The sequence below is a fragment of the Chiloscyllium plagiosum genome, unplaced genomic scaffold (assembly GCF_037043375.1).
Source record: "Chiloscyllium plagiosum isolate Xiang-an unplaced genomic scaffold, Cpla_swu_hap1 HiC_scaffold_19, whole genome shotgun sequence".
NCBI classification, from domain to species: Eukaryota; Metazoa; Chordata; class Chondrichthyes; order Orectolobiformes; family Hemiscylliidae; genus Chiloscyllium; species Chiloscyllium plagiosum.
In genome coordinates, this window is record NW_028270157.1 from 59499564 (window position 1) to 59524263 (window position 24700).

At 40.6% G+C, this 24700-nt stretch overlaps 1 protein-coding gene across 1 annotated transcript; it reads right to left on the minus strand.

The window, feature by feature from the left end:
• Window positions 1-421: 421 nt before the first annotated feature.
• On the minus strand, window positions 422-24379 carry sypl2b (synaptophysin-like 2b). The gene is made up of 5 exons (XM_043709109.2): window positions 24223-24379; window positions 14845-14966; window positions 14047-14242; window positions 6006-6194; window positions 422-2086 (listed from the first exon to the last, which is right to left on the minus strand). Exons 1-5 carry the CDS (start codon window positions 24289-24291, stop codon window positions 1955-1957), a joined length of 708 nt encoding a protein of 235 aa, XP_043565044.2. The 5' UTR covers window positions 24292-24379; the 3' UTR covers window positions 422-1954.
• Between the last annotated feature and the right edge of the window lie 321 nt (window positions 24380-24700).

Consider the following 24700-nt stretch of genomic DNA (forward strand, 5'->3'; position numbering starts at 1 on the left):
CACATTTCAAACTCAGAATCTAAAGTCGAAAATATTTTACTGCAAGGACTCCTAAGCCATTTATTGCATCTAATTTACAGGTGATCAAATTTATGAAATTTGAGATGCTTCAAAAGAGACAAATCATAATTCCAGAAAATTGCATATATAAAGTGCAAAAGATTTATTATAATTACCATCTGAGACCACATAATTTCATTTGTGGCCACATCCAAAACTCAGTCAGTCAGAGACAGAAGAAACAGAATGTTTAGATAAATGAAACACAGAAGTTTCTAAAAGTAATTCATGATTGTAAAACTCCAAAGGTTTCAACAGAAGTTAAAAAAAAAAAGTTATGGTACAATTTAAGTTTGCTCGAGTACCACCCTCTCTTGTTTCAGTAACATTTATATCTCAACAAAAAAAAAAACACAAAGGATTATTGTCAACAGAAAATATTTTATTTGTTTCCTGAATTCTTAAACAGAGGCCTTTAAATCAGAACAGACGTCTCATGAGGCCAAAGCATTCATCAAGTTTGGCAAAATACTTGATGCAGCTTTAAGGCTGATGGTATTTCTTACAGCAGCACCAATCAAATACATGGACTGTTCTGAGAATTCCATTTTCAAAATGCAAGCCAGTGTCTGACGATGAAAAGGCACTTGGAGTTCAGTGAAAATCTGGATTTATTAGAGGAGTAAATTTGACAGTGGCTATGAAGCAAATCAGTTCTTTTTCCTTCTTTTCCTCCTGCCTCCTTCATAAGCTTCTAACGAAGCAGAGAATTAACAGAAAAGCATAGTCCCAAAATCAAAAAAAACGAGGCAGGGTACAAACATATATATAAAAAAGCTCAAATACATTTGGTACTTTATCACATCATGTCATCAGCCCTTAACCACTGAGTAACAGCACCAGCAAAACAAAACATTTCCAGACTGAGATAAAGCAAGCGAGGATTATGATAGATAAATATTTTCAAGCTTCACCAAATGACCTTCATTTTATAAGGCACGTAATTTACAATGAAAGTGGGTCATGATGACAATTAGGATTTTCACTTTACTAAACAGAAAAGCCAAATCAGACAAGTCCAAAGCAAAACTACACAAAACTTGAGAAAGTGCCATTTATCATCAAGTACTGCACCAAGGAAACTAATGATTTAACACCCCTGTCAAAAAAGCAAGTGCAGATTTGGCCAAAAAAAAAGTTTCTTTAACACTTTCCATAATTTCTGTACAAGAAAGTAGAAAAAGCAACAAAAAAAAAAAAAAGATAACTTTTCAGTTATGTAGTAAAAATGTTTCTTATTGCAATGGCTTGAGTTGTGTAACACAGCATAACCCATTAAAGATCAATGTCTTTCACATACCAAGCTATCTTCATTCAATACAATACAGACCAAATCAGAGACTAACCATTGAATGACAACCTTAAAAACCAAAAGTAGCACATTTTTTTTTCCAGTCGAAAGAGATTTAAGAGCAATCCTATACTTTGCACATTCCACAAGGGCTTGTTAATATGCAAATCATGTCTTTTAATGTTCTTCCATCTCAATGAGAAGTTTAAATTTGGCAAATAGTCGGTTACTGATCATTAGAGGTTTTAAGCATGCATGATAAATAGTCTGCAGCAAACACCATCGAAGGAGGAAAATAGTTGGCATATTAGATTGATCTTGAAAGGGCTTCACTGTGTTATGTACATGTGGTGTAACATTGACATCATCATTGACAATGTCTGCACATTCTTTCATTGTAAACCCCAATTTAAATGGGACTACACACATTCATCTTCTCTTCACCCCTACCTATCAAAAAGGCATATGACACAACAGCACAAATAGCAAATACAACAGATGCATTTTCCCATCAAGCTAATGCAATGTTGAGTAATTATGAAACCTACTGTATGCTCTGGTGAGTTTGCAAACACATGCCTCAACAAATTTCCAACTGCAGCATTATGGGTTTTGAGGTGGTGGTGCCACATTTGCTGGATCCTGCTGAGGTTGTGGTGGAGTATGCCAGCTGGTTTCCTTGTACACAAACCATGCGTTTCCACACCACAGGAGCACATTGAGGAAACCAAACACCTGCAAAGGAAACATAAAATACAAACTTCACCAATTGAAGTGATGCAGCAAGAGCCACAACTTGCTCATAAGGCTGTTTAAAGTTTACCTTATAAAAAGAACTGTACAGGCCATCAGGATTTATGGAAGAAAAAAAATAATGACTATATGGTCCTATGGGATAATAAAAAGGAAGGCCTCTGTAGCTTGTAAATCTCAGGCCAAAGAAGAGAGTCCAAACTTCTGCCAAGACTGCATGTGGAGATCCCATCCTCCACAAGTTGGGCTTCATGTATTTGGCTTCAGTATTAGAGAGTACTGGGAAAACATATATACTCTAAACAGAGAGTTACAAAATGAGGTGCTCTTTCTCTCAGAATCCAATCTTATTCCATCCCTTTACTCCCAGGCCAAGGAGGAAAAAGGGCTTCAGATATTAGGGGAAGGAAGCTTTTTTAAAACTCAAAAACAGAGGGTGGTTCAAGTGTGGAATGAGCTTCCTGAGGGAGTGGTGGATGCGGGTACAGTTACAACATTTAAAAGACATTTGGATGGATACATGAATAGAAGAAGTTTGGAGGGATGTGAGCCGGGAGCAGGCAGGTGGGATTATGCTTGGCATGGACTGGTTAGACCAAAGGGTCTGTTTCTGCGCTATATGACTCAATGCAGAATGTAACAAAGGTTCTGACATGAATCCGATTGCATAGGGAGGTGATATTGGAGGCTTTGGTGGGCTTAAAAGTGAATAAATCTCTGGGTTCAAAGGACTTATCTGCCACAGGAGCATGGGATACAAAAGAACACACAAAAGATTAATTCCTGTGTGGCCACAGGGGAGGTGTCAGAGAATTAGCTGTGCTCCAATGTGGTTCCACTTGACAAGAGATAAACCAGAGAGTTTGAGACGGGCAAGTCTCACGTCAGTGGGAGCAAAACTATCGGACAACATTCGAAGGACAAATATCGAGCTCCACTCGGAGAGGCAAAGTTTGATCGGGGATAGTCAGCATGGCTTTGCTGTAGGAAGATCACGCCTAACAAATCTGGTTTAATATTTTTTGAGGTGGTGACCAGGTGCGTAGAGGAGAGTGGTGCAGTTGATGTATTTCATATGGATTTCAGCAAAGCCTTTGACAAGGTCCCAGAAGAGAGACCGATAAAGAAGGTAAAAGCACATGGTATCCAGGGTAACTTGGCAAGTTGGATCCAAAATCAGTCCAGTAGCAGTAACAGAGGGTGGTGGTCAAAGCCCATTTGTGTAACTGGAGGCCAGAATCCAGTGGCATACCACAGGGAGGAGTGCTGTGTTCCTTATTGTTAAAGTGATATTGATGAGAACATGGGGACGCCTTGATAAGTAAGTAAGTTAGGGGATTACACAAAGATTGGGTGAATGGTCGAGGGAGGAGGAAGAAGATGACTATTTTAGCTCCAGGAGGATATAGATGGATTGGTCAAGTTGGTAAATCATGGCAGTTGGAATTTAACACTGATAGGTGTGAGGTGGCAGGACACTAGAAAGTTCAGAGGAACAGAGGGACTTTGGGGTGCTTGGTCATGGATCCCTGAACAGCAGGTTGATAAGGTAAAGGTAGCATATGGGACACTTGCCTTTATCATTGTAGCATAGATTATAATTGTTTTAAAAAAATTAGTAGGGAGGTTATATTAGAGCTGCACAAAAAAAAAAACTTTGGTTAAGCCACAATTAGAGTTCAGTTCTGGTCACTGCATGATAAACAAGGATGGTGATTACACTGGATGGACTGTACAGGCTATTCACCACAAATGTGTGTGATTTATCTCTGAAGAGTTGCTAGACGTTGTTTTCTTTACAGCAGAGAAAAGCTGCATAGGGACCTGATTGGGGTTTAAAAGATTATGAGGAACATAGAGAGAGTGGTTAGGAAGCAGCTGTTCCCCTTAGTTGAAATAGTCATTAACAATGGGACATAATTTTAAAGATGAAAGGCAGGATTTTGGAAGGGACTAGAGGGGGCAAAACAAAAAAAAAATAAAAATTCTCTTGCAGGTAGTGGTGGGAAATCCAGAATACATTGCTGGGGATGCTAGTTAAGGTAGGAAACCTCCCAAAGATTTTTTTTTTTTTTTAAAAACAAGGTACTTTGAGCACTTGGAAGGTCATAACATTCAAAGCTATGGGCTGTAATGGAGGACCAGTATTAATTTCAAGGAGGTTTTTTTTGTCAGCGCACATATAATAATCCAAAAAGGTCTGTACTGTACAATTGATTCTATGAGCAGTGGCATTGTATTTGGTGTCAGGGTGGGAGATCAAAATGAAGGTTCCCAACCCACTGGATATTCTAGGCCCTTGCTACAACTCAGTGCTTATTCCAAGAGATGTTCAACATGGGGCAGCATGACTGAGGGCAATAAGTGTCAATCAACAGGTGGTTTCCTTACCCATAAGATCCGATGTTATGACACAGTCATTTGAATGTCAAGGAATGACCACCTCAACTGGATGTGATCTAACCATCTTCTTACACATTTGTCAATAGCATTACTATTATAGAATACTCTACTACCAACATCCTTGGGGTGGGGAAGAGAGAACAATAGACATGTAAGGGAGGGTCACCATCTGCAGACTCCCCTCCAAGTTGCAAAGCATCCTGACCTGGAATTATTCCTTCACTGTTTTGGAATCAAATTTCACCCTTCCTAATAGCCCATCTACAAAATGTGGTTCATCATCACCACTTCAAGGACAATTAGGGATGGGTATCAAATGCTGGACTTACAAGTGACACGCCCATCCCAAAAGAATTAAAAATCATTTATGGAGCTGGAGTCAAATAGAAGGAAATACAGGCCCACTCTTTCCCGACTATACAGCATTATACTGCTACCTCAAATGGACGAGACATGGCAATAGTGGAGGTAGAGTCTGGAACAGTGACTGAAAGCTGGGATTCAGATGTTAACTTGCTGCTGATGCAATTCTGGTTCAACCAAAGTGTTCACGGAGGACTTGGCAAAATGGACTGGTCATTGGGTTTTATCATCATTAATTATTTTGGCAGCAGTTCAATTATAACTGGGTGCCTTGCTATGCTATTTAGGAGGGTGGTTAAGAGTCAATCCATGAGGCGGTGGGTCTCAAGTCACATGGTGTTGAAGTCCAACAAAAATAGCAGATATCCTTGCCCCTGAAAAAGGATACTGTTTAAGCAGAAGGAGTTGTAGAAAAATCCAACAATGCCATGGTCCCTATTACAGAGACTAGATTTTTATTAAAAAAATCAATTTGATTAATTCATTGACTTTAAATTCCTGAGCTATCACATTATGACTTGAATACCTCTGTCTGGATCTTTATTTGGATTACATGATCAATAAAATATAAAAAAAGTTGTAAAAATGTCCACAGAGCAACAGTGTAGCTATCAAATGGCAGTCATACCTCTTAAGTGAATGTGGTGAAAGTTTGCAACCCCTTTTTAGGGATCAGATTCACTCTAATAATGGATCTCATTCGTTTGCATTGCTTCTAGACACTGGAAATTTTAAGTCTGCAGCGTGATATTTATCACAAGACCATAACAAGACATGCCAGAGGCCTCTACTGTGAGCATAGTTGAGGCAGCATCCCATCACTCTCAGAACACCTAGAGCCAGACTTCTCCAACAGAACTGTGAAGTCATATTTTGAAAGTTTTCAGATTAAAAGACACCCAGTGAGCGCACAATAGCAACCACATAAACCACTGAAGCAATGGTATTATAAAACAACCAAAGGAAGACCACACAAAGCACTCCCGAAGAAAGTACTCCCACTTCCCTCAAGTGCATGCTGATAATTTTCTGAACTGACTGCATGATCGAGCAACAGCACCAATATCTAAATTAATGAATTGCCGGCAGGGAAACAACAAGATAGGTTGAGGCAGATAAAATTAGGTGCACATACCACAGAAACATTCAAGCTTCCCATGCCAGACACCCCTCCGGGAGTACATTTATTCAGTTCATTGCAAAACTGAACGGACTTTATGATGTTTCCTGGATTTGTCGAGTATTTCAGATCAGTGAGGCCTTTCCCCCAAGCTGAAGAGGAGACCAACCACAAGAAAGCAAAAACAACTGTCACAACAAAGTCCTGGAAAACAATGAGGAAATAAAAGTCAATTGAAAATACTGAACAAGAATCTGACCTCACCCTTCCCAATGTGGTCACGTCAAATAGGAAATGTTACATAATTAAATAGCACGGTTCTCATAATAAATGAATGCAGCTTTAGACCATAAGGTAGAGGAGCAGAACGAGACCATTTAACCAATTACATCTGTTCTACTGTTCAATCATGGCTGATACATTTCTCAACCCCATTCTCCTACCATGTCCCTGTAACCCTTGATCCCCTTACTATCAAGAACACATCTACCTCTGTCTTAAATGCAAATGACTTGACCTCCACAGCCTTCTGCTTGTCTTCCATGAACCTATGAAACACACCCAGGATCGACTCTAGAGCTCAACTGCTGCTCAGGGTAACCGGTTTACAAGAATGACCGTGAACGGAGAGCTTATATCCATTCGGGGAATGTTGAATGGGCAGACCTTTTTCTCCCAGATTAATGGCAGCAAAAGGTGAATAGAGGAGGAGATCTTTAAATTATTGGATACAGCATACATGGTGAAGATGTTGCTATTATAGGAGGCACCAAATACAATATAAAAATCACTGAAAAAAATTCAATAACTTCTTAGATTAAACTTCTTACTTAGAGTGTAACTGAAATGTGGAACTCATTACCAGATGGCAGGGTTGAGGTGAATGCATCTTGATTTAAAAAGGGGAAGTTGAATGAAGATGAAAGATTAGATTAGACAAATGAAAGAGAGACTAAGAGCACTTGGAAGGAGACTAGCAAGGTACGGGTTTGTCAGCATACTAACAGGCTATGAACAATAATCAGACAAAACATTTTAGCACATTTGATAAACTTAATCCAGGTCATCCATCCAGCAACCATTGGTTGCTATAAACTGTTTTACCTAGTCTTTCACTTCAATGTGCAACATTAAGAAAACCCCAGAACTTGTGAAAAATAATTAAAATAAAGCAGGCATGACCTTTCTCAGTCTCGCTTTAATTGGTGATCCAGGGAGAAGGGAGGGATGCTGGGGGCAGTGAGTACTGAGATACAACATCCTTTCCTCATTGTAACAGACTGTTAGATTAAAACCAAGTTTGCAGCATACAAATAACTAAACAACTCTCACTGCCTGGGCCACAGTCATTTTGAGAAACTTTTCCAAACAGGAAACTCAACTTCTTGTGTGCATTATTTAAAATTTGTTGGATATGAAATTCATAATTAATTCCTGGTTAACTTCACACACAACAAACATTGAAAGTTTAAAAAGGGTTGGAGGACTTGAATTACAGGGAGAGGCTGAATAAGACTATGGCTATTTTCTATGGAGCGTCAGTGACCTTAGAGAGAGGTTCGTAAAATCATGAGGGGCATGGATAGGTGAACAGCCAAGGTCTTTTCCCCAGGAGAGCGGTGCCCAAAGTAGAGGGCGTAGGTTTAATGTGAGAGGGGAAAGATATAAAAGAGACCCAAGGGGCAACTCTCTCAGCAGAGGGGGTGCAAATATGGAATGAGCTGCCAGAGGAAGTGGTGTAGGCTAGTGTAATTACAACATTTAAAAAGCATCTGGATGGATACATGAATAGAAAGGATTTGGAGGGAGAAAGGCCAAATATTGACAAATCGTTCTTCATTAATTCAGGATATCTGGTGAGCATGGACAAGTTGCACTGAAGGGCCTGCTTCCATCCTGTACATTTCTATGTCTCTGCATGAAAGGATACGGTGTCAATCTGAGCACAACGTTTGAATGAGGTGGTGCTTTCAATAACTGATCAAGAGCAAGTTTGACTCTTGGCACCTGCTTTACACTATCCCAATCTCAGGAAAGACAACAGAGACAAAAATGTGCAGAGCAATCCCACACTAAACATGAAAACGACTTGATGCATCCTTTCAGTTCACTTTCTTCTCAAACACACTCCTTTCACAAAAAAAAAGTCAACTTGGTCAAAACGTCACGTTGAACCATTCCATCGGTTAACTATGGAAAGGATTTCATAGCATACAAGACAGATCAGCCGTCCCCAAAACAACTCGCAATAATATAGTACCTTTAATACAGTCAATAATGTTGTGGTTCTGTTCGCCGAGCTGGAAGTTTTTGTTGCAAACGTTTCGTCCCCTGGCTAGGCGACATCATCAGTGCTTGGGAGCCTCCTGCGAAGCGCTTCTTTGATGTTTCCTCCGGTGTTTATAGTGGTCTGTCCCTGCCGCTTCCGATTGTCAGTTTCAGCTGTCCGCTGTAGTGGTTGGTATATTGGGTCCAGGTCGACGTGTTTGTTGATGGAGTTTGTGGATGAATGCCATGCCTCTAGGAATTCCCTGGCTGTTCTCTGTCTGGCTTGCCCTATGATAGTAGTGTTGTCCCAGTCGAATTCATGTTGCTTGTTGTCTGCGTGTGTGGCTACTAAGGATAGCTGGTCGTGTCGTTTCGTGGCTAGTTGATGTTCATGTATGCGGATTGTTAGCTGTCTTCCTGTTTGTCCTATATGGTGTTTTGTGCAGTCCTTGCATGGTATTTTGTACACTACATTAGTTTTGTTCATGTTGGGTATCGGGTCCTTCGTTCTGGTGAGTTGTTGTCCGAGCGTGGCTGTTGGTTTGTGTGCCGTTATGAGTCCTAGGGGTCGCAGTAGTCTGGCTGTCAGTTCTGAGATGCTCCTGATGTATGGTAGTGTGGCTAGTCCTTTTGGTTGTGGTATGTCCTCGTTCTGTGGTCTTTCTCTTAGGCATCTGTTGATGAAGTTGCGCGGGTATCCGTTTTTGGCGAATACCCTGTATAGGTGTTCCTCTTCTTCGTTTTGCAGTTCTGGTGTACTGCAGTGTGTTGTGGCCCTTTTGAATAGTGTCCTGATGTAGCTTCGTTTGTGTGTGTTGGGGTGGTTACTTTCATAGTTTAGGACTTGTGTGTGGCTTTCCTGTATACCCTTGTAGTGAATTCTCTGTTCGGTGTTCTCTGTACCATCACGTCTAGGAATGGGAGTTGGCTATCCTTTTCTTCTTCTCTCGTGAATCGGATTCCTGCGAGTGTGGTGTTGATGATCCAGTGTGTTTTTTCTATTTCCGTGTTTTTAATGATTACAAACGTGTCATCGACATATCTGACCCAGAGTTTGGGTTGAATTTGTGGTAGGACTGTTTGTTCTAACCTTTGCATAACTGCCTCTGCTATGAGTCCCGAGATTGGTGATCCCATGGGTGTTCCGTTGATTTGTTCGTATATCTGGTTGTTGAATGTGAAGTGTGTTGTGAGGCACAAGTCCAGTAGTTTAAGTATGCCGTCTTTGTTGATAGGTTCAGCGTCCTGTTTTCTGTTCTGTATGTCCAGTAGATTGGCTATTGTTTCTCTGGCTAGGGTTTTGTCAATCGAAGTGAACAGTGCCGTCACGTCGAATGATATCATGGTTTCTTCTTTGTCTATGTGTATATTTCTGATGATGTCCAAGAATTCCTGTGTTGATTGTATAGAGTGTTTGGATCCGCTGCCCATCCGCTCAACAGATGCCTAAGAGAAAGACCACGGAACGAGGACATACCACAACCAAAAGGACTAGCCACACTACCATACATCAGGAGCATCTCAGAACTGACAGCCAGACTACTGCGACCCCTAGGACTCATAACGGCACACAAACCAACAGCCACGCTCGGACAACAACTCACCAGAACGAAGGACCCGATACCCAACATAAGCAAAACTAATGTAGTGTACAAAATACCATGCAAGGACTGCACAAAACACCATATAGGACAAACAGGAAGACAGCTAACAATCCGCATACATGAACATCAACTAGCCACGAAACGACACGACCAGCTATCCTTAGTAGCCACACACGCAGACAACAAGCAACATGAATTCGACTGGGACAACACTACTATCATAGGGCATACCAGACAGAGAACAGCCAGGGAATTCCTAGAGGCATGGCATTCATCCACAAACTCCATCAACAAATACGTCGATATACCAACCAATATACCAACCACTACAGCGGACAGCTGAAACTGACAATCAGAAGCGGCAGGGACAGACCACTATAAACACCGGAGGAAACATCAAAGAAGCGCTTCGCAGGAGGCTCCCAAGCACTGATGATGTCGCCTAGCCAGGGGACGAAACGTTTGCAACAAAAACTTCCAGCTCGGCGAACAGAACCACAACAACGAGCACCCGAGCTACAAATCTTCGCACAAACTTTGAACAGTCAATAATCCCATGATGCTTCATAGTAGCATCAGGACAGTGACTAAAAACTTGATCAGAGTGATAGATTTTAAGGAACACTTTTAAAAAGGACAGCTTTACTGAGGAATTTTTACAATTTAGCACATGGGCAGCTGAAGGTATAGCTACTAATGATGGAGCCAAGAAGTGATGGTTTAAACAATGATTCTCCTTGTAATTTGGGATCAGTTTGGAAATAAACCCAAGACTTCAAGATTTTAGCCATAGCTGCAGCACAAACAGTATGTGCATACAGCCTTCACTAAAAACTAAACATCTGGGGAAAATAAACAATGGATTTTTATAATTAATTTCACCTATAATATGTACTTTTATAAAGTAACGCTTCTGAAAATTTAATAGCTACATTATAAACCACTTTACACCACCCAAACAAAAATCTTGCATCCTGCATAATACAGCAGGCAAACCTTTCAGACTACCAGAATTGACAGCAATCTTCAGCAATAAGGACAGCACACAGACAAACGTAACTTGCTCCATTAGTGTTACTTCACATTTCAGATTCATCACTCAAAACTGCACCAACCTCTGTTTTAGGAGGGAAATGCAACTAACTAGTATCACTAAAGAAATGTACAATCAACATTGCACATGAGAGGAGGAAAATGCCCACCAACTGGAAACATTCAGCAGATCAGGCAGCAGCTATGGCAAGAATATTAGAGTTAACCTTTTAATCGTGGATCCTTTGACAAAGTTTGAAAAGATAACAAAATGAACAATATTAATGAGAACAGGATCAAAAAGGAAGGTGGCTAGAAATATAATAAAACACAGAATGAAATGTAAACTGTTTAACGAGAGTACAGTAGATGTCTGAACAGAAAAATATAATACAAGGGGGCATCATGAGAAATCAAAAATAAAATTACCAAGATATTTACAAAGTAAAGAATATCTAAACAGTTGAAGTGTTGAGGGGAAAGTGAACAGTTAAAAAGTAGAAGTAAAACTATTGATGTGAAGAATGCTCCAGCAGCCCAGAAGAATACAATTCAAAAAGCAAGTGGGAGTCCAAAGGAACAGAGCACTTCACTGCATCCTGTCGTTACAAGGGTGAAGCGTCAATTCACACAAGATGGTTGTCACAGGCAGAATTTTAAGTCATCGCATCAAGACATGTTCAAAGTAAAAGTAGCCATTCAAACATCAAGCACACTGCCCAACTTAAAATTATTTAATCAAAATGCATAGTGATCACTTTGTTTGTTATAATGTAGCAGACAGAGTAATGACTATTAAATTTTTTTCTCCTCACCCTTAAGTATAACGACCAAAATTCTCCCCCACCCCTGCTGCCTAGCTCCTGGTGCGAACACTTTTTTTTTAAAAAAAAAAAAGGGAAACCTGGGACACGATGCTGTGAAGACTACATTCACTGAAAAAAGTCAATTAAAGCACACTGCTTCTCAGCTGCCAGCACCAAATTATGCAGACACACAATCACCGCAATGTCTCCAGGCTTCTGAAGTACCCACTGAGTAGGCTAACTTCTGCAACACTATTTTTGCTGGCTCGCACTAAAGACTCGCATGAGCAAGCAACTTGAACACCTCATGATCACAGCCTGGTTAAACACCAGATGGAAACAGATCAACCAACAATACCGCAGCTATTTGAGAATTTTTACAGAACAAATTCCTTAATTACATAATAAATCCCGAGATGAAGTAGTAAATGCCATACAACTTACCACAATTTAAATTCATCCTTTAAATTTGTGCAGCAGGAAATAAAAATGGTAAACTATTTTAAACATGAAGAATCTTTCTACCCGTTTTGACTGGATTGTGAATAAGATGTGGATGAGAACAGCAATTTAAATCTACAAAAATTATAGGCATTAAAGCAAGCAGATATGAATTCACAAACATAAGTAAAAAAGACATGTATCACTAACATACTTGAAATATGGATAACTACTTAAACCTTTTTTTAAAAAAAAAGTGGAGAAAAGCATGGGGAAAGACCTTCAAGGATGGGAAATAATTTGGAATGCTCTGCTAAAAAAAAAGCACTGACATAATAGACTCAAAGACCTCCTTTCTGCACAATAATCAGTCTATATTCCTCAAAAAGCTATAAAACCAAATAAAAAGGATCTGAAATGTAACTTATTCATTCCAACACATTCTCCCAAATTGGAGATTGTTCTGAAGATGTTTCTTCACATTATAGGCTATCCCTCAAGAAAACTGAGCAAGTGACAATTAACAGTCACATTACCAACTTTCGAAACATCTATACTAATTGGATACTTTGGCAGCCATATTTTTAGACTTTTTTTTGTATTAAATAGATCAGCAGTTGCAAAGAAGGTTTCAGATGTATATCTTAAGTCATTAAAGTTATAATGCACCATGTATACAACATTGATTTGTTCTGTGGTGGTCAAACTATTGAATGGTATCAGGACATTTTAGAAGTTCATCTCAACAAGCTGTTTAAAAGTAATATTGTATTTTGAAATGCATTTACTCTTAAATTGAACATACCTACACTGCACAGAACATTTATAAACTGACGACAGTGCTAATTAATGACTGACAGCACACAATTACATCTTACTATAAACAGCAACAGAACGACAGAGTGCCTGACTAGGTATTGAATTTCATGTCAATATGACAAGCGAGTAAAAGGGAATACAGCGAGAAGCTTCTTATAATAGAAGGCTCACTCTGCCAAGCCCTAAATCACTATATTTCAGTCCCACCTCAGTATGCACTGGAATTTATGCTACATGCTTCTGAAATATAGTTGCCAAAGGCACTAGTCTGAGATTACTGGAATACTTGATTGCAACATTAGAAATTACATCTTCCAAATGCTGAGAGTTTTGATCCTCATCTGTCATAAAGTAAGGCTAATTCATAGAACAGTCCCAGATCCCCACTTACAAGGGTTAGATTGTCATCACGTCATGGTGGATATTGGTTCATTCAGTGCAATTAATTTGCAGCAAGGCATACAAAACCAAATGAAGCAACCCGAAACAAAATACATCTACAACTGGATATCTGTAATCATATAGGGCTTCAAATAAATGACTGGTTGACAGAAATAAGCGATTTGCTATGTGTCAGTGTGAAAGCCAATAATGGCATAAATCAGTTGAAGTTAGGGCTAAGATCTAATACTGCAAAAGTATTATATATCAGGCAAATCCATGGTAACAATTTGTCAGCGACACACTACACTTTGAATGATTTGCCCTGCCCAGTTATTTACTAAATCTGTCCAGACATGTTATGATACACATCCAGGACAGGTGGGACTTGGACTCAGGTCTCCTGGCCCAGAGGAGAGAGCACTTCCACTGTGCTAAGAGCCCTCACCTTCTCTTCTTTTATACTTATTGACACTATTCCTTATGGTTTATGGTTGATAAGGGCTGAAAACTTCTGTCAAAGTTACAACTTGATTAGGTCCTAACTACTAAGGAGCAGCGATGCTGCCTGAACTGCTGTGCTCTTCCAGCACCACTAATCCAGAATCTGGTTTCCAGCATCTGCAGTCATTGTAATGTAGTTAGGACCTAGGTAAAAACAATGACATATAAAGACAATTGGTGAGTTCATGGAAGGTTACTTACAATCATCGGTCCACGGTTGCCATCCCGGTAGATATGGAGATACCCGATATAGAGAACAAGGGCAGCGATACAGTACAGAAAGGCCAATACTGCGATTGCAACAAAAAACTCAGCAGAGGATGAAAAATCTCCCATTAAGTAGGTTGCTATAGTTTGATTGCAGGTTGCCTTGGGAATGATTGAAACAGTGTTCAACCTGGAAAATAACAAACTCATTTAATAATCACTTTTGCACACTAATTATGCTTGCTTATTCAATTCTCAAAAAACACTCAGATGTGCCATCCTCAAGAGTCTAAAAAGGTAATAAATATGAAAGTCTTCCAACAATGTTAATATTGTAACTGTTCTGCAACACTCAGCAACATATTCCTATTATAGAGAAAAGTCTACCTCATTTATTTCCTCAGTCAACATCATATTTTGCACTTGGTTGTTCCAATATATAATTTCCACGTTCATATGCAATTATTTGTCTAGTCAGCATATACAGGAAGGTCTGATCACGCAACATATTTGGAAGAAAAGAATTTCCACATGCAAAAAGATACCCAATGCTGCAGTGTAACAGACTCAAACATTGTCACAAACTTTCTTAAAGTTCCAGTTTAGTTGAAGCATTAATTGACTGCTAAATTTACATAGAAATTTGACAAATTAAACCCGACTGTTAAACAGCAGACCTATGAAGGCAATTTAAGGGAGTGCAAAACCACATTTTCTGCACCAATTAAACTGAACTCAAAAGTTGACTTGACACCAACAGACTTTCAAAAATAAAGACTAAAACACACCAACCTGAATGGATATTGGAAGTTCGCTGTAAATAACTGGCTGTCATTGGAGTCCTTGCATTTCACATTCAGTGCAGTTTTGCCACTGAATCCACCACATGTTGCAAATCCAAAAATTGCAAATATCTAGGTTTGAAATTTAAAGCAAAAAAAAAAATCAGAAACCCATTAAATTATGAGAACAAGTTGAAATTGTCAGCATTTCTTTTCTAAAAAAAAAACTTATTGGTTTATTCTTAGCTGTTCAAATTACCTGTATAAGTTCCAAATGTGACCGTCACTATACAGAGATTGGGTCATTTACATTTCTGAGAGTCACTAAGCACAACCTATCTAAAAGGTCACCAATACGATAAAAGACAAGGGAAGTGTGCTGAGGATGTATCATTCTCTCAATAAATACATTTTTGTCCAATAGCCATGGCAAGAGTTCCAATCATCACTGTCTTCAAATTTTGTACATACATGACAAATATTTTAATCAGGTTAGAGTGGTGCTGGAAAAGCACAGCAGGTCAGGCAGCATCGGAGGAGCAGGAAAATCGACATTTTGGGCCAAAGTCCTTCATCAGAAATTCCTGATAAAGGCCTTTTGCCCGAAACGTCGATTTTCCTGCTCCTCGGATGCAGCCTGACCTGCTGTGCTTTTCCAGCACCACTCTAATCTTGATTCTAATCTCCAGTATCTGCAGTACCCACTTTCGTCCAAATATTAACTATCCTATCAGACAAAATTCAAATCAGCCCTGAGATAAAGGCACAGATTTTCTGATGATCAGACAGTCATTATTCAAATGTAAATGAGGGATTTGAATGGAGGACATTGTGGAATCCTCATTGTGGCAGACTCTAAAGGAACTACTTGGAGATTTAAGACTCCACTGGGCAATTCCCCAATGCCTGAAACTCTCCTATAGTCTTGAGTTAAATGGAAGAATTCAGAGGGTTGGATGAAATGAAGTAAACCGTTAAATTAGGAAAAATTAGAGCATTAAATACATAGCCTAACTCCTGAATCACTAGTCAACTTACCCCATACTTAACTCATACATACACCCCCAATCTGTTTAAGATTGTCACTCTTTGGAAAATCCAGCCCACAGAAATCCTGTCAGACAAACATCCCCGTGTGCTTCTGATTTAATGAAAATGCATACGTGCTACACAGGTTAGAGCCAGGTACTTGAATTATTGCAGCTTTATTGACAGGAGACCATTGTTACTGTAAATTTAATCTCTTTAGACGAGTAATGATTTCTAGATAATGTTTCAAGAATCCAAAACACCAAGTGAGAGAATGAAATCGCAAGGATGATAGTTTCATGTTCTTGATTTTTTTTAAACTGAATACCTCTAGTCATTTACAAGAATAAAGAACAGCATAGCACAGAAAGCTTCTATCTTGTCCATATCCCTCTATTCCCTGCCTATTCATACAATTATTAAGAGGTCTCGTAAACAGTGTTATTGTATCTGCCTCCACCACCTCCTTTGGCAATGCATTACAGGCACTTACCACCTCCTGCGCAAAAAAAATTGTGTCCAATTTCTCCTTTAAAAACTTACTCCCTTTTACCTTAAACCTCATAATTGACATTTCTGCACTGTTGGGGGGGGGGGGGGGGGGAAAGAGTGACTCTCCATTCCTCAATTTGGTAACTTCTGTCACGTTGCTCCTCATCCTTCCATGTTCAAGTGAAAAGAAACCAAGTTTGCCCGATCTCTCCGCATAGCTAATACCATCCAACCAGACAACATCCTGGTAAACTGTGTCTGGACCTTCTAGTAGTGTGGCACCCAGACCTGTTCACAATATTCCAAATTTGGCCAAAACTAAAGTTCTATACAGCTGCAACATGACTTGCCAATTTTTATGCTCTATGCCTTGATGAAGAAAGCATGTTGTATGCCTAATCCATTTAGAGTCAGAGTCACAGAGATGTACAGCACGGAAAAAGACCTTTCAGTCCAACTCATCCACGCCGACTAGATATCCCAACCTAATCAAGTCCAATTTGCGAGGAGTTGGCCTATATCCCTCCAAACCCTTCCTATTCATATACGCATCCAGATGCCTTTTAAATGTTGTAATTGTACCAGCCTCCACCACCTCCTCTGACAGCTCATTCCATACATGCACCGTCCTCTGCGTGAAAACATTGCCCCTTCAGTCTCTCTTACCTTTCCCCTCTCACCTTAATCCTATGCCCTCTAGTTCTGGACTCCTTCACCCCAGGGAAGAGACTTTGTCTATTTATCCTATCCATGCCCCTCATTATTTTATAAACCTCTATAAAGTCACCTCCTCAACCCTTTCACACCTTTCCAAAAGGAAGGAGACCGTAATTACATGCAATATTCCAACAGTGGCCTAACCAATGTCCTGTACAGCCACAACATGACCTCCCAACTCCTGTACTCAATACGCAGACCAATAAAAGAAAGCATACCAAACACCTTCTTCACTATCCTATCTATTTGCGACTCCACTTTCAAGGAGCTATGAACCTGCACTCCAAGGTCTCTTTGTTCAGCAACAAAGGTCCTCCCTAGGACCTTACCATTAAGTGTATAAGTCCTGCTCTGATTTGCTTTCCCAAAATGCAGCACCTCGAATATATCTGAATTAAACTCCATCTGTCACTTCTCAGCCCATTGGCCCATCCGGTCCAGATCCCATTGTAATCAGAGATAACCCTCTTTGCTGTCCACTACACCTCCAATTTTGGTGTCATCTGCAAACTTACTAACTATACTTCCTACGTTGATATCCAAATAATTTATACAAATGACAAAAAGTAGTGGACTCAGCACTGATCCTTGTGGCACTCACCTGGTCACAGGCCTCCAGTCTGAAGAGCAACCGTCTACCACCACCCTCTATCTTCTACCTTTGAGCCAGTTCTGTATCCAAATGGATTCCGTGAGATCTAACCTTGCTAATCAGTCTCCTATGGGGAACCTTGTCAAATACCTTACTGAAGTTCATATAGATGACGTCCACCACTTTCAAGGAACTGTGGAACCATATATCTAGATCCCTATCTATGCTGATGCTACTATGGGTCTTAACTATTTACTGTATACTTCCTCCTCTGCATCAGATCTCCCAACATGCACCACCTCACATTTGGCCACATTAAACTCCATCTGCCATTTCTCTGCCCAAGTTTTCAAACTTTGCTGCATCCTCTAGCAACCCTCTTCAGTATCCACAGATTGCCCCAAACTTTGGGTCACCCACAAACATACTAAGCAGGTCACCTATGTTCTCCTCCAAATGATTTTTATTTATTTAAAACAACAGGGGTCCTGGCACTGATCCTTGTGGAATGCCATTGGTCACAAATCTCCAGTCAGGAAAAACCCCTCCTATTGCCATCTGCCTTCCATAACTAAGCCAGTTCTTTGCCCATCTTACCAACTCACAGCCAATGCCACACAACCTCACATTTTGTAGCAGCAGGTCAAAAACCTTGTGAAAAGCCATATAAAGAATAGCTACTATCTTGCCTTGATAATAGTCGGTCACTTCCTCAAAAAGGTCAATCAAGTTTGAGAGATACACAATCTTCTCTGTACAAGGCCATACTGTCAATTACTAACAAGCTCATATTTTTCCAGATGTGTGTAATTCCTAAGAATCTTCTCCAATAATTTCCCTACCACTGTTAGAAGGCTCACCAGCCTATAATTTCTCAGATTATCCTTGCTGCCATCCTTAATCAAAGAAACAATGTCAGCTATTCACCAGTCCTCTGGGAGCTCTGAGAAAAAAAAAGACAAAAAATTCTTACAAGGCCTCAGCAATTTCTCAATTGCCTGGCTCGGCATTCTGAAATAGATCCCATTAGATCCTGGGAACTTTCCCACCTTAACACTTTTCAAAAACACCCAACAATCTCCATTTTTATATTGATATAACCTGGAATATCAACATAGCCTTCTCAAGGCTCACATCCAACATGTCCTTCTCCTTTGTGAATACCAACACAAAGTGTTCGTAAAGAACCTCACCCACCTCCACACACAAAATTTCCTCCTTTGTACTTGAGTGTACCTACCCTTTCCCGAACAACTTTCTTGCTCCTTATACACGTATAAAACACCTTGGTATCTTCCTTAATCCGGTTTGCTAAAGTCGTTCCATGGCCTCTGAGCCCTAAGTCCTTGTTTGATTCTTTCCAGCTATTTTCACACTCTGTCTTCAGTTTCCTTAACCTTACCACCTTCTTTTTGACTAAGCTCTCAGTTTCTCGTCATCCAAAGTCCCCGAACTTTGCCATCCTTTGTTGTCACAGGAACATGCTGTCCAAGATGTCCTCCCTCAGTACTTCTGAGAACGTTAAGCTGCCAGATTCTAAACCAAGTCTGTAATAGCTACAACATCATTGTAACAATGTATTAATCCAAGTCCAAGCTCATTTGCCTTAACTGTCATAGAGATGTACAGCATGGAAACAGACCCTTCCGTCCATATTATCCATGCTGACCAGATATCCCAACCCAATCTAGGCTCACCTGCCAGCACCCGGCCCATATCCCTCCAAACCCTTCCTATACATAGACCCATCCAAATGCCTCTTAAATGTTGCAATTGTACCAGCCTCCACCACTTCCTCCAGCAGCTTATTCCATACACGTACCACCCTCTGTGTGAAAAAGTTGCCCCTTAGGTCTCTTTTATATCTTTTCCCTCTCACTCTAAACCTATGCCCTCTAGTTGTGGACTCTCCCATCCCAGGGAAAATACTTTGTCTATTTACCCTATCCATGCCCCTCAATTTTATAAACCTCAATAAGGTCACCCCTCAGCCTCCGACGCTCCAGGGAAAACAGCCCCAGCCTGTTCAGCCTCTCCCTGTAGCTCAGATCCTCCAACCCTGGCAACATCCTTGTAAATCTTTTCTGAACCCTTTCAAGTTTCACAATATCTTTCCAATAGGAAGGAGACCAGAATTGCACGCAATATTCCAACAGTGGCCTAACCAGTGTCCTGTACAGCCACAACATGACCTCCAACTCCTGTACTCAATAATCTGACCAATAAAGGAAAGCATACCAAACGCCTTCTTCACTACACTATCCTATCTACCTGCGACTCCACTTTCAAGGAGCTATGAACCTGCACTCCAAGGTCTCTTTGTTCAGCAACACTCCACCTCAGACAGCCAGTCTGACTGTGTTTAGTAATCTCTCCTTGGCTGTTCTTCCTCTTAGTCTTACTGGCCTCAGTCTGATTCCTACTTAGCCATTTTACTTGCTGACCTACTGCTCTGGTTCCCAACCCCTTACCACACTAGTTTAAACCTTCCTGAATGGCACTAGCAAAACTGACAATGTGATGATCTCGGCTGATGGTAATACTGAACAAGTCAGATCCCAGAATAAAACCTTGCTCAATAGGTCACAAGTTTTATTTTTGAGGTTTGATTACTGGTGATGATTAGTCACTGAACATAGTGATGTGGAGATGCCAGTGTTGGACTGGGGTGGACAAAATCAGAAGTCACATGACACCAGGTTATAGTCTAACGGGTTTATTTAAAATCACCAAGCTTTCGGAGCGCTGCTCCTTTGTCAGACCACCTGGAAATATTGACAACAATCTGTCAATTACGTTTATTTCAAAAACAAGTTTACCACACACAAAAGATGACCAAATGTTAGAAAAGTTCTTAAACAAAAAAAAAGGCAAACTTCTTCCCAGCTACATCTTTTATAATGACACAATCCCAGAGAATTAACTCTGATTTCTTAATTTTAGTTTTTTTTTTAATTGAATAAAGTAACTCAAAATTAAGCTAAAATTAGCTCAAACAGCTAGCTTAGGAACAATAGCTCTCAAAAAGAGAAAGCTAATTCAAAGAGGGTCTGTTTCCGTGCTTTATGACTCTGTACCTGGGTTGGATTTGGGCCAGCAATGTAAATCATTAATGCTGGCCTCCAACAATACTCAACCCCTCCCTTGTGACAGGCCAAGACAAAGCCTCTAATTTTTTTTTCAACCAAACAGTGAGAATCATGCATCTCAAATTTCAGCACAGTTCTGGTAGTGTGATGGTTGGGCTGAAGGGATTGAGAGGCATATATCGAAAGCCTGTGTCAGATATTATACCTGCCTGAACGAGGAGGGATGCTAACTTTAAACAAGACCCACAGATCTGAAAACGAGAGATTTGAGCACTGACCAAATAGAGATCTTTAACATTAATAAAATTTTGGTAAGATTGGATGCAACAAATGTTTCCTCTCAAGAAGTGTGTAATTAGACACCTTTATAACCAGACAAATCAACAGGAAATCCAGAAAATAAAAGTCTCTCCAACCAGAGTATTAACAACATGGAATTAATTACCACAGGGAATGTCTGAAACAAATTGCTGATATATTTAAGAGGAAGCTGATTAAGCAGGAGGGAGAAGGGCACTGTTAAACACTGGAGATTAAAACATCGGTTAGAAATGTTTTTCCAGTCAGAATTTTATTCCAACCCACCAAAGAAAGCCTCATCAGCTTGTTCAGATAGGCTGACACACCACTGCAGCAGATGGGACTTGAACTCACGCCTTCAGACGCAGAGGTTACACTCCCACTGTGCCACAAACCCCAGTACTCACATACTAACGCCAACCACTCATTTGTTCCTTGTCTATAGAGCCAGTAATGTTTTCAACCAATTACCCACCAATAACCATCACTTGTTCCCCAGTTCCACTTGGCTTTTGTCATCACGACCAGAGCTTAGCGACCACAGATATTCAAGGGCTATAATTTTTGACGGCTATGATGATCGATTTAGATGTGGAGATTATTTTTTAAAATTCATTTGTGGGATGTAGGTAGCACCGGCTGGCCAACATTTATTGCCTGCCCTTAGCTACCCTTGGGAAGGTGTGGGTAAGCAACCTTCTTGAACCGCTGCAGTCTACCTGCTCTGGGTTGACTCACAATGCCCTTAGAGGGGGAATTCTAAGGCTTAATAAGACAAAGGACAGCAGGGACTGGTTGGGCTGAAAGGCCTGTTCCTATACCACATAAACATATGTTTAGAAGTACAAGGGTTTTGAATTCAAGTGTTTCGTATGGTAGGTGAGTCATACAGAGAGCACAGATTTAGCTGATAGCCAACAAAGCCAGTAGAGTTGAAAAATATTCAATTCATGTGATGTTTTTGAATTCACTACCTGAAAGAGAAGTTCAATAAAAACTTTCAAAAGGGTTTTGGAAATAACCTTTAAAGAAAAAAAAAGGGACAAAAACTGCGTAGCATTGAAGAGACAACAGGGCAGTTGAATTGATTGGTGATTCTTTCAGCAAGTCAGAATAAACAAATATTGAATGATCTCGTTTATGCTATTTCATTCAGTGAAAATGAAATGAAATAAGGTTCAAAAATGTACCAGATTAAGCATGTGCTTAAATTCTGAAGAAACAATTCTTTGAAAATACAGAAACCGTTACAACATATTTTAGATACTAAAGTTTGGTTTACAGTAATTATTTATACTGGATTGTTTATAAAGGAAGATTAAACCAATTCAGGAATTGTACACATTTTCCACTTTGTTTAAATGTAAAGGATGTTGGAGCATAACTATTGAAAGTCAAACAGCAAAGAATATTGCTAAGTGCAAATTATGCAGAGGGCTGGTGCAATGGGGGAGGTAGTAGCATAATGGTACTTCACCAGTAGTCCAGCGCATCAAGTCAATTTTCTAGGGATATGGGTTCAAATCCTACCATGGCAGGTGGTGGAATTTAAACTCAATAAAAATCTGGAATAAAAAAAGCAATCCACTGTAGATGGTTTTTGAAAACCTACCTGATTCACTACTGCCCTTTCTGGAATGAAATCTGCCATCCTTACCAGGTTTGGTCTACATGCAAGTCCAGACCCACAGCAATGTGGTTGACTTTTAACTGCCCACTGATCAATAAATGTTGGCCCAGTCAGTGACATCGGCATCTCAAGTGAATTCATTTAAAATTCTAAATTCTTTGCCACTAAAACTTTGATTTTGAAAATGGACAACTCAAATGATAATCAAGGGATAAAGTTAGAGTATTGTGATCTATTTTTGTGGTATATTCATTGATTATAATTTTACAAGTCAGTGTAGATAGAAGCTCTTATGACACTGATCAATATTTGTCCACTTCCTTTATGGAGTTGCGTATCCAGAAGAAGAGTCCCACAGACTCCAAAATTACAATTTGAGCGACAAGAAGAATTACTGTACAAATGTGTAAATTTGTTAACGTCAAACACTTTCAATTTGAGCCGTTGCTAGTTTTGTGGTCGTGATTTCAAATATAAAAACAAACATAAAATGTAAGAAGTCAACAAAACCTCAAGAAGATTGCAGAACCAGAAGTTTTGTAATCAGCCACAGAACTACCCACTTGACCCATCATTCCACATGGCACAAAATCCTAAAAGCATCATGCCTGCACTAATGAACAGTTATATCTACCAAGACAACTACTATAAACACCAAGCATTCACTACACTTCACAGTATAGCTAAGATGCATTCTCACCCCCACAAAGGACGCTACCCAGTTGGTTAGTTTACAACAAACAATCCAATCCATGCTGTTGATGAGAGTTACGATAACGTCACCTCACATTTACACCACTGAAACCATTTACTAGTCAATCCATTTAGAGAACCAGGGACCCATTTTCACTTGGATAAGGTTCACCCTGTACGATCGGAGTCAGTGCAGTCAAAGTAAGGGAGTGAGCTGCAAGAACTGAACAAAAGGTGTGGTGCACCCTGTCCCCCTCAACTCACTCTGGGGTGAAGCAGCAACAAGGCCCAAGTTCTCAAGAGAAACAATAATCCTCACTTTTGGTGACTGTCACCAAGACGAAGCACCTTCAGGAAGGATGGTTAATGCAATAATAGAACAAAACACAACTTACAGTGAACACTTGTCAAACATCATCGGTGCTGCACTGCTCTATTTAAACAAAATTCACTGACGACTGACAGTGAAATGCTGACTCTCCTGGTAAATGACAATTTCTCCCAACAGTAAAGTTAATGTTCCACCCTCAAATATTGATTTAAATCATAACTTCGCTGGACTGCGGTCGATTTCAGCAAAAGTCGGTTTTGCACAAAGTTTCAATTTGAAGAATAAAGATTACTTTTTTAAGGGGGAGAAAAAAACATTTTTTTTGCACCACTATGTTGCACGGGAAGCTGCTGTGGGGTTAACCTCCCCCGGGAGGAGCGGGGCCTGGGAGGAGGGGACGGGGGACGGCCGAGGGCCCAGGTCCAAGCCACGAGCTGGAGCGGGAGCTGGGCGGCCCGGCCCGGCCCGAGGCCTCGGCCTTCACCGTGAGAGACTCGGGAGAAGCTGCTACTCACCCACTCGAGGATCTTGATGAAGCCGATCGGCTCCTTCAGGGGCCCGAAGTCCAGCTGCATCCCGGGCATTGCTGTCCGCACCCCGGCTCGGACTGAGGGAGGGAGGGAGGGAGTGAGTGAGGGCGGGCCGTGAGGGAGGGAAGGCAGGGAGGGAGCTGGAGACGGAGCTGCTACCTGGGACTCGACACCGCCCACACTTCCTGCTGGGCGGCAAGTTCCTCTCCGCCAGCCAGTGCTGCTCAAATACAGCTCGGGAGCTGACTGACTCCTCCTCCCAGCTCACAGTCCGGCTGTTTCACAGCTCCACACACAGGGAGAGACAGTCAGCAACAGGCAAAACTACACACACACACACACAGGGACAGACAGTCAGCAACAGGCAAAACTACACACACACACACACAGGGACAGACAGTCAGCAACAGGCAAAACTACACACACACACACAGGGAGAGACAGTCAGCAACAGGCAAAACTA

Excerpts from the sequence above, each read along its gene's own strand:
- sypl2b (XM_043709109.2), bottom strand. The coding sequence starts at position 24,291 with ATGCCCGGGATGCAGCTGGACTTCGGGCCCCTGAAGGAGCCGATCGGC. Across the intron at positions 14,967-24,222 it reads TCATCAAGATCCTCGAGTGG|ATATTTGCAATTTTTGGATT; the intron begins GTGAGTAGCAGC and ends TTTCAAACCTAG. Across the intron at positions 2,087-6,005 it reads GAAGCTTGAATGTTTCTGTG|GTGTTTGGTTTCCTCAATGT; the intron begins GTATGTGCACCT and ends TTTCCTTTGCAG.